General features: G+C 36.3%; 1 protein-coding gene across 2 annotated transcripts; it reads left to right on the forward strand.

Moving 5' to 3' along the window:
- The first annotated feature begins 5,124 nt into the window (after positions 1-5,124).
- On the forward strand, positions 5,125-10,217 carry LOC143463075 (uncharacterized). Of its 2 annotated transcripts, XM_076961443.1 has the most exons (8): positions 5,125-5,178; positions 5,305-5,387; positions 5,474-5,655; positions 8,061-8,216; positions 8,319-8,474; positions 8,573-8,751; positions 8,886-9,058; positions 9,127-10,217. In XM_076961443.1, the coding sequence occupies exons 3-8, from the start codon at positions 5,610-5,612 to the stop codon at positions 9,518-9,520; spliced, it is 1,104 nt and encodes a 367-aa protein (XP_076817558.1). In that variant the 5' UTR covers positions 5,125-5,178; positions 5,305-5,387; positions 5,474-5,609; the 3' UTR covers positions 9,521-10,217. The 2 variants fall into 2 exon arrangements, with proteins under 2 accessions (XP_076817558.1, XP_076817557.1); XM_076961442.1 differs by lacking the exons at positions 5,125-5,178; positions 5,305-5,387; positions 5,474-5,655 and adding an exon at positions 5,680-7,639 and having other exon boundaries at positions 9,127-10,216.
- Positions 10,218-10,262: the final 45 nt, after the last annotated feature.

The following is a 10,262-nucleotide window of genomic DNA, read 5'->3' on the forward strand; positions in this document are numbered from 1 at the left end:
CCATTTTTAAACTCAATGAACCCAGAAGCTGAAAATAAAAGCTGAAACGTTCTCACAGTTCACCACAAGTGCCCCAAAGCAGCTTGGATATAAGGATGGGCCAGTTTTCAATAGACGGAGACAGAGGGGGAGTGTCAATGTTATAGAGCAAATAGTAAATCCGGTAATCCATTACAAAACAGCAACAAGAACCTTAAACGACAATATCTGCATTGTTTTGTTTGCAGAAACTCACAAAGGTTAGAATTACTTCTTAAGGAGAATTATTTCCAACATCCTGACTTCTTTGTCATAGGTTCGCAAAATGACAAACCTATAAAGTGCCGACCAATCAACGCAAACCTTCCGTGTCACGTGTTAGATTGAGCCATTTCCGAAAAATAAACACTGTGTCATAAACATCTTAAAATAATACGGTGACATTTCTCGTGAACAAACTTAGACATGACTACAAGTTTATAATGGCGACGTCGAGTGGTCAAGAAGTTGACATATTTTCACACAGACTCGAACATATACAGAACAGGTCAAACGCATCCAACCGCGACTAAATTTTTGTTTTGAGCGAAAGGTATTAAGCTGCGTCTGGAAGTCAAACCTATAGCAACCGGTTTTGTCTCGATTTGACCGGTTGTTTACGTCAAAAACGACGATACGCAAAACGCCCGACAATACTAAGATTGTTCCAATGTCAACAAAGCACAGACACTTGTGGTGTCCTATGGTAGGGTCAACTTCCTCAAATTTTCGGGACAATTTCAATTAAATAAACAATCTTTTGACGTCATTGTTTTATTGTAAAAGAGAACAGGTAATTTCCAGAAATAACTTCCGATTCTTTGTTTTTTAAAGATTTGTCACTCCGAATTGGTATTACGTCAGCATGACAAAGACAAACAGAAAAAATTGACTTAACTTTCTGCTTCGAACAAACCGGAACTATGACACGGATGTGGTTTTGTAGGATGGATGCGTATTGCTGAGAGGATCGAGTTACTTTCAAATGATAGACACAAATCTATCTTCCAATTTGTTTGGATGAAAAGATAAACCATCTCAAACACATCGTTTGTTTCCTCCTACGAACTGTTTAGAACTTACACAAAATTGTGTAAGATGTCAACTGTCTTGTCAAAATTCAAAGCAGTTTATTAAAAGCACACCTGCTGGTTGAAAGTTCCAGACAATCTAAACTATGATCTAAGAAGTCAGGGCACGGTCACTGTTGCTCTTTTGTTCAGGTTCAAGGCCACCCTGACCTCTGATATTGTTACATCACAAACACAGCTACTTTGATATTAGGTCGAAACCGCAAAAATTAATCAACCAGCGATATAAGTGATTTTATCATCAAAACAAAATTCTGAACGGTTTTTAATCTTTTTTATGTTTGTTGTATTGTTTTTGCTTTTATCTGTCAACCATCAAATAAATCTATAGTCATTTCTCCATTCTTTAAAGATCAATTTTTAAAGCAGCAGGCCGCATGTACCAGGCCACAGTTTTGAGAGAAAATTAATCGAATAAATGTTTATAAGCTAACACATGTACCATTGTACCAGCTTCTGTGTTATTATAGGATTAGTTCCAAAAATATCAAGTTTTCGAAACGCTCCTTTGTAATAGAACCATTTTTGAGGTTATTATAACTTATATACTCTCTGTATAAGTTATACTCATACTGCAAGTTACGCAAGTTGAACTTTGTCCAAAACAAGGTTTATTTTTTGATACATTTCAAAATCAATTTAGGAACGAGTTGTTACTAAAAATCGCAGAAATTTCCAGCAATCCACCAATCAAGAGGCATCAAAATATTACGTCATGTTTACTTGAATGGCCAAAATTGCGCCACTTTGCCAAACTCGAAGGGAGCATTCCTGGCTATAGATGAAAAAACAGTTCCAAAAATAAAACATGGTTGTTGGTGTGGGCCTTATAGGGTCTTACAGCTGCTATTGCTTATCGATTACTTAGCGGTTGTAGCCATTGGTATTTCACCGCGTTACGAAAGACGATTACATAACTATTTGTGTTGCAGTGAACGCAGTTGCCGAAAGTATCTTACGTCATGTGAAACAACGCAAAACTTTTAAATACGCAAACAAACTAAGATGTAACAACAGTAGAGGTAGACGTATTAAAAAAATTTCTTTTAGAGCAAACCGTTCTGCATTGATGACTGGTGAAAAGCATTTCACAAGTTTTACGTATTTTTCCGTTTGGCCCAAAACCACGCAATGAAATTTGTGCTTTAATAAGTATAAGCGGGGATTTTAGGAGAAACGAAAGTAATTCAGTTGCTGCCTTCCTTGCGCACATCGTGACAAAGTTCAAAATGCGCGACTCGCTTGACCGCGTTTGAAAGGTTTAACGTTAACCCCGCTGCTAAACGCGTGTCTACACTTCTTTTGAAAGACGACGTCAAAATTTTCCAGGCTCAAGTGTGTAAGATTATGCCGACTTTTCTTTATAAAAACTACGACATTTGAAATTTTACTGCAGAACTTGGAATACGGTTTGTGCAATTCGTGATGAACCTCGCGTTAAGAGATCTATAATAATCTCTGTGTAAGCTATATAACGGTATTTTTAGCACAATAGGTTATTTTCGATGACTGCGGTGAAAGCACTTGAATGGAAAAACAAAAGAAAATTTGCTAAAAATAGTTGCATTGAATTTCCATGCTAAGCCCGTTTCCTGTTTTACTACTAATGCTAAACAAAACAAATTCAACACTTTACAAAACAATTCAATAAACCCTAAAATCTAAGTACTACGTGACTTCACAGCTAATTTCATGTTGGGTTTTAGTTTGGACTATTTATGTTGTTAGAATTACTGTATTAGCTATGGTGATTATTTATAGAATAGTACACCAGCATATGATATCACATGTCTGATAAGTTGAAGGTATTTCCTAAAATGGTATTTTTATGACGTTGTTACTGCTGACTTCTATTCTGTAAAGTGTTTGACCACCAGTTTGGGGCTGAAAGAAAAAAGTATTACTGTCGCTAAATGCCGCTATTGAACGTTTTTAGGTCCGCTTTCCTTTCTAGTGAGTGGCAACTGTTCAAACGGGTTGGATTCAAAACCTGAATAGTTCAGAGGCTCGTATCACCAAACTGTCATTTGGTACTAATTTACTATGTCACTATGCTCGTACAAGGCTTTAACGGTGCTTGACGCTTGCTGTATAAAAGTCTTGGTGAACAGTGTCACATAATAGCACAGCAAAAGATTACAAACAAGTACAAATAATAACTGCATCCATTGGAAAGCGCACGAAGATAATTTGGACTCGAGCGACGATGAATCATCACTGAGCTTAAAGTTGAGCAGGCACTTTTCCAAATCAGAAGGTAAATTTTTTGAAAAGATCTGCGTAAACGTGAAACTTCTTTGTGTGATCTCAATGGAATTCGAATTGTCATCTTTTAGAAATGACGCCAGTATTATTGAAAACAATTTTCAACTGTCAGAACTAATTTTGCTTTCAAAATAATCAGGAAATGCAGGATATAATTTTCATAGACGCATTCAGTCTTCGCAACTGTTGTTGAAAACAATCGTACAACATGACATTTGTAACTAAAATTTTTGTAGATTGGATCCACGGCGCCCTCAGTATTCAACCAAGTATTTTGCATATTAGTTTAATAAAACAAACGAATTTCCATAAACGACAACATTCCACATGATACAACCATCCCGAAAACTTGGAACCCCGCAACAATTTATTCATCGGTGAAAATTGCAAGTAATGCAGGCAAGGTTTTGTCTTTCAAGATTTCGTCATTGGATGTTGCGTCACTTGCGTGGTACGATGCAGCAAAGAGCGATTCCTACACAAACAGTGGCGGAAACTAAACTATTTTACCTATACTTGCTATACCTCTGAGAGGTTAAATTCTATTTAAGTTATTTAAATGATCTTTGTGATTTTTTTGAGCATTGCCGTGTTGCTATAAAGTCTGACCACGAAATTTCAGGTGCATTACATATTGTCGTGTGACACAATATCCTTTATGAGTTTTCGCAAGTTCTTATTTTGAGAACCGAATAGGTATTTTGCTATTCCACTTACTACAAAAGACGCTATGTATTGATACTATTCCACCTACGAAGCTGTACGTTGCTAACCATAGCAGCATTCGTTTGTATTGTACACTTGATGAACGGAGTCAAAACCCATAAGTTTTTGTTATGAGGTAACCGTTATCACATGCCGCGTCATTAGACTGCTAATTCATTTGGACAACTTTTTGAGGGGATTCTGAGTGACGTCATAAAAGACCTTTGTCGTAATAAAGTTTGACGTAATACATAGAGCCGAGGATATGAACGGGCTGGGGATATGTTATGAGGTAATCGTTATCACATGCCGCATCATTGGGCTGCCAATTCCTTTGGACAACTTTTTGAGGGGATTCTGAGTGACGTCATAAAAGACCTTTGTCGTAATAAGCCTTGACGTAATACATAAAGCCGAGGATATGTGTGGGTTCGGGTTTAACCAGGGGCGGACTGGACCTTAAGTTTTTGCCGAGAAGTTTTCTAAAGGGGCCCCGCAAACTTAATGTTGAAGCAAAAAGTTTTTACCACATTTTGTTGCTTCAAAACCGTAACAAAATTTTCTGGATTTATGCAAGTATTTTAAAAGAGATTTTGAAAAATATATATTTACATAGTGGAATCTCCTACACAAAAAACTAAGAATAGTTTTAGTATTTATAAACATAAAGTACAAAAATGTACACTGTTTTGCGCAGTGTCAGTCATAAAACCAAAATTTTATACATTGCCTAGGCTGGGAAATACACGGAAGGTCTACTTCGAAATCTATAAAAGCCGAGCTAACAATTCCCGGAAAATCTTCCTAAAATGGTTGTAGCCTCGTGTTTTGAAATTCAGCAACTAATGAAAGCTTCATGCAGCAAGAATGACGCAAAAAGATAAACGTAACTTTCCAAACAGGAAAAATGAAGTGATGCTGTTTTACCACATCCTTCAGTTTTTAGCGAAGGTAAGGTTACAAGCTGGCTTCACCATGGAGCCGTCCCCAGTGCTGTTGTGGCAACTTCACCCTGAATTACAAAGGTTTTCATGAAAATATTAACCTTTCAAATCGTATAATAGCATCACTACGCCTGTGACACGTCATCGAAAATGATGTAAGTAGAATGTATTTCTTTTTAAACGCCCATTGTTTAGCTTTTGTGATGTCATGATAACATCACAACAGTGGAAGCTACTTGTAATCATTGTATCATCAACCTGACGTAACAGAATATTTACAGTTAACAAAACCATAAATGGAAACTAGCAAAGGTTGATCTTTCAGAAGCAACCGACGAAAGAAAGTTGACTCAATGATAACCAGGTGACGTATTATATTGTTTGATGCGACTGCGAACAAAGTTCCTCTTTCCATAAAAATTATATAAGACATATGTCTTCATCCATTAGATCAGATACCTGAAGTGAAGACCAAGTTGCAGACGCAGATCACAGAAGCTTTATAACAGCGACGACCTGTCGACAACTTTTGAAGCATTTCGAAGAAAACTTCTACTTTGATTAACTTGTCTTTAGTAGAAAGACAATGATGCTGAAAATTATTTTAGCAATTTTTGGTTTCTGCCTTGCTGGTGAGTAGATTATGAGCGTTGTTACAGCATAAGATTATGAAAATGTGCTATCGCTAAATAAATTTATGATCCCTTTTTTATAAACATGGTGATACTAGTACTCAATTTCAATAGCTATTTTTCTAACTTTTTACTGTTCTCAGAAAAGACATGTTGAATTGAACTTTTAAACAAGGTTTACCGGGACAATAACTTATGACATGAAGTACCTGCTTCAAATAAAAGAATTTGCAGTCGATTTTATTTAATGCTATGATCTGTCGTGTAGAAATGCAAACAATGTGTGCAAACGCAGCAATAACGAGAACCTCTAAAAACACAGCACAAACGATTTCCGTGTCCACCATACAGCGGTTTCGTATGAATTTAGAGCTAAAGAAGTAAAGGTGAAAAATTGACCCTCAATCGTTCGCTCAGGACTCACAAACCATAGGTTTCATGTAGAACAAGGAAATGGTTGATTGTAGAAGACGGGGACGAACCATTTTGTTCTGGAGGGCCGTTTGGATTGTAAATTATCTTGATGGGTGAACCGTGAAAATTTTATGGACATGATTTAAAGAAAACAATGATTTTCCACACTCCTTGTCAATAAATACCTTATATTCGTAAAGCGTGTGATAAAGGGAACGCAAGAGATTTCTACTAATCTAGATGTTTTATTACTATGCTCTGTCGCTAAGTCGACCAAAAAAACTGTGTCCTGGTGACTCGGCAGCCTGATGAAATCGAAATGATAAGTGGGCCTGACGTTCCTCTCGTCTGGAATAAGAACGTTACTGTTCTCAGTGCAGTGTTCTCAATACACTAAATACTGGGCTATAGAGTCTGATGCGATTGTAGAAAACATTTTCAAGGTATCAAAGACGGGGTTTCCGATGGTGTATACTTTATCCCACTTTAAATGAAAAGCGTATAGCCAATATGGTGGTTAAAAATGTATCGTAAAGCAGTTTACGACCCAACCAGAAACAGTATTACGCGTTTGTTTTGTTATATTTACTGAAGCTGTAGGATGTTAAAACAAAGCAAATTTAATCTTTTAAAGGGATATCGAGGCGCTCACAGTAGAATCTTTTGCGACGACACAGCATAGCTCACCAAACTACGGTAAATGTGTCCGTTGGGGCGTTGTTTTTGTAATTTTAATGGTGTAATTAGTAATAGTAACAACAATATTTTTTGTTCTACGAGTGCCACCCAGTATTGTATATACTATATAGTATATACACTCTTTTTTAATGACAAACTTATTGAGAAACTGTCAAGATCGCTTTAGAGAAAACGAAGTAATTTAAAGATGGCATCGGGCCAAGTAAATTTTTATTTGTTGGTATTTACACATCCTGCCGTTCTCCAACGGGTTGGTTTTTACTGTAATAAGCATAAAACTACAAGGTTCTGCATTTTCATGTAAAAAGAATTAACAGTTAGCAAGATTTCAGTCGTTCTAATAGCTTTAAGTCAAACAGCCTAATAAGAATCTTACAGAGCTTTAAACTAACGAAATAACTAGTTGAACCTCAAGCATAGTGCTAGTGTTAGTGCATGATTTTCCTTTCTCCTAACTAGCCAAATCGTAGGAAGTTATTTCTCCGGTGAATACAGGTAAACAGTTGAGAAAAGTTACCCATTAATAGCTACTTGTCAGAGCACCACAAGGTGTTGTAGCAGACGGAAAGTTTCCAATGGAAGACAGCGCAACGATGAGAGAAAAAAATCTCAAAAAACTTGGTGATTCCCCTACCAGGTACTTTACACCTTGAAGACGTAAATATTCGATGCTGCCCAAAATTTTGCATAAACGTTTGGGCACTAGTACAGAAAGCGCATGAGCACCTCGCTTTGCAAAAGGTTTATTAAAGATTATTTGAAACTAAGCAAGTTTTTCAAGCTCTGACCAGAATTTACTTTGAAACGAGAAACATGAACTTTGAAAGTTATTTGCTTTTTCTCGTTTGCTTAACTGCACAAAAAGTACTAGGTAAGATTTTTATGTTTTTAATGTGGTTAATCAATGCTAATAAGTTCTGTTGTGTTGCTGGCTATGATTTTACTCAAAGCCAACGAACACATAGTTAAAGACAAAACAAATAGTCAAACACTGTCGGCTCGCGTATCTTTGTTTTTGCTTCGGTAAGCACAAACAATTGTATTCAACAGTGCTATGCGTTTCATTAATTGATACTTCGTCTATAGCTTCAAGCGAACTGTGAGAAACGACGCTGGCTACCTGCAATTTTTAAACAGGTTATTCTGAACATACTTTCGCAAAACAACTTGTAGCAGCCAACGAAGCTGTATCCAACACATCATATCTGTATAAAGAAAGTTGTACAATAAATTTACTTAATCTATAGCGTACAAGTGATCCAGTTGATGCAAATTTACTCATAATATTCCAGGTGCCTTGGGGGCAGGCGAAAGATGTGCGACACACATTTTATGTAAGGACAATCAACATGGTCCGCTATTTCTATGCACGGAACGAAGAATTCGGTGCTGCTACAACCAGGATGAATCGTTGGTGCTAACTGGGACCGACAAGAAATGTTGCCATTGTAAGTGTTGTACTCATACATCATTCAAAGCTCTTGCAAAGTGTTATTATAAAAAGTGTAAGTTCAAAATTTCCTTTGAAATATTTCCAATGCAATTCGCAGACGCGGCAAACGCCAATTACGACCCTGACACCCATCTTTGCAATGGGACCGAAGTTATCCAAAAAATGCCATTTCTAATGCCATGTGGCCCTAACAAAGTGTACCACTTGGGAAAAGAAACTTGTCGAGAAACCCTCAATGGGTACATTGTCGAGGGTAAGTGGTGCATGCCTAGTTTTTACCTGTTAAAGTTGCTATTATTCACTGGTTTACTTGATGAAAGAAACCGTATAAAAACAACATTTATTTTACAGCCAAAAAAGTTCAAAAGATTGACTCAATTTTATGCGTTATTGGGGAGTTAAACTGCTGCCGGGGTTATTTGATTCCATCGAGCCATCTGTGCTATCACGGTAAACCGATTGAAAAAAGAAACCCTTACGACGACGACGGGTGCGGTGAACCGGCAATCACATACAACACGAAAACCCATGTCAGTAATTATGATGTTCACGTTGTACAAAATTAATCTCGACATAAAATACAAGTTCTCAAAGCCTTGCTTTGCAAAATTAAAAATACATACAAATACAAAAAAATTAAATTAAATATAATTTTTTAATACAGGGCTGCGTTAACAAGACTGTCATTCCATATCCTCCTGACCAGAAAGAAATCTGTGGCAATGAATTTTACAACTCCACTAGGGATACCTGCTGTGTTGGGGTCTTATATCGCGGATACAGCCATGGTTATATTTGTTGTGGCGTCGCCTTACACAAGCAAAAACAAAATTATATGTAAGTTTTTGACTTTAATTCGTATGTTGTTATGTGACGAAAAGCATATTGACATTCGGTTCATTTAGGTGTAAAGGCAAGTTGTACGAACAAAAACCGACAAGAAGAAATGTACATGACCAGCAGAATATTTATCCCTACTTCGTTTTGGTTAAGAATGGAAGAAAGTGCCGTTACAGGGGAACTTTAGTGGTCCCGGAAACAGACCCAATGAGGGCAGGTTTTGAACGAATTCAGGAAAACTTCGTGGTAATTTTCAAGCAACGCAACAAATGCATACGTCTGCAGCCAAAATCTTTATACACAATCGTGGTTTCTAGACCTGTTCGTTCAAGCGAAATGTCAATGATATTGGGCGGTAACAAGTACGATGTGCATAAGTTGTCTAAAAAGCTGACAAAACGAATGCGGAAGCTCATTAATTCAGACCCAAAACACCGACCGAAACGTTACACAGGTTGATCGGTATTTTGTGTCATTATTTATTTTTTTTATCATATTAAGTTATTTCATTATTCTTTATTTATTTAAAATAATATTTATTTCAGTAGCCTATGGTCTTTTTTTCTTTGTTCAACGGTTGTTTACACGTCTTAGAAAAAAATAGTTAAATGTAACACACGCAGTGTAATTACTATGTACTGTAATATCAAGGTGCCTTTATTCGTTTAGTTAAATTTTTCTTTTCAAAATGCTACAAAACAAGGTGTTCGTCTCGTCTTGATTTTTTGTATCTGTGGATTTTAGTACAGCCCTTGTTAAAATAAGATAACGTTTGCACCATAAATACACACGTGTACAGCAAAATCTGTCGCCAAATATTTTTATACTTTTATACCATAGTCCATAAAAGCATAGTTTAGAAAAATAATATCTTTTCATATATATATCAAAGTGACGTTGTCTTATTGTTTAGTCTCCATGTCTTATTACTTGCTGTATTTGCATATATATATTTTTGAGATACACGCTGGTATATATTTGTATTTTACAAACGATCGTGAAAATATCTCTCCGCTGTAATTTAATTTATTCGAATGTAAACAAATAGTTGTGCATTTTATGTATAATAAAAGCTTAGACTATTTACATCTGTGCCCAATTAACGTTATTGAAGCAACCATGCATTTATGATCGAATAAATTATACAGTGAACGAATGCGATCATTGTGAAATCTCCATTAATATTTAAAGGAAAAGACTA

The sequence above is a fragment of the Clavelina lepadiformis genome, chromosome 6 (genome assembly GCF_947623445.1).
Source record: "Clavelina lepadiformis chromosome 6, kaClaLepa1.1, whole genome shotgun sequence".
Classification (NCBI taxonomy): domain Eukaryota; kingdom Metazoa; phylum Chordata; class Ascidiacea; order Aplousobranchia; family Clavelinidae; genus Clavelina; species Clavelina lepadiformis.

What these genes read in the sequence shown, in the direction of transcription:
- LOC143463075 (XM_076961442.1), top strand. Translation starts at nt 7,582, where the DNA reads ATGAACTTTGAAAGTTATTTGCTTTTTCTCGTTTGCTTAACTGCACAA. An exon ending in CAATGGGTACATTGTCGAGG is followed by an intron (nt 8,475 to 8,572) that starts GTAAGTGGTGCA and finishes TTTATTTTACAG; the next exon opens with CCAAAAAAGTTCAAAAGATT. An exon ending in CATACAACACGAAAACCCAT is followed by an intron (nt 8,752 to 8,885) that starts GTCAGTAATTAT and finishes TTTTTAATACAG; the next exon opens with GGCTGCGTTAACAAGACTGT.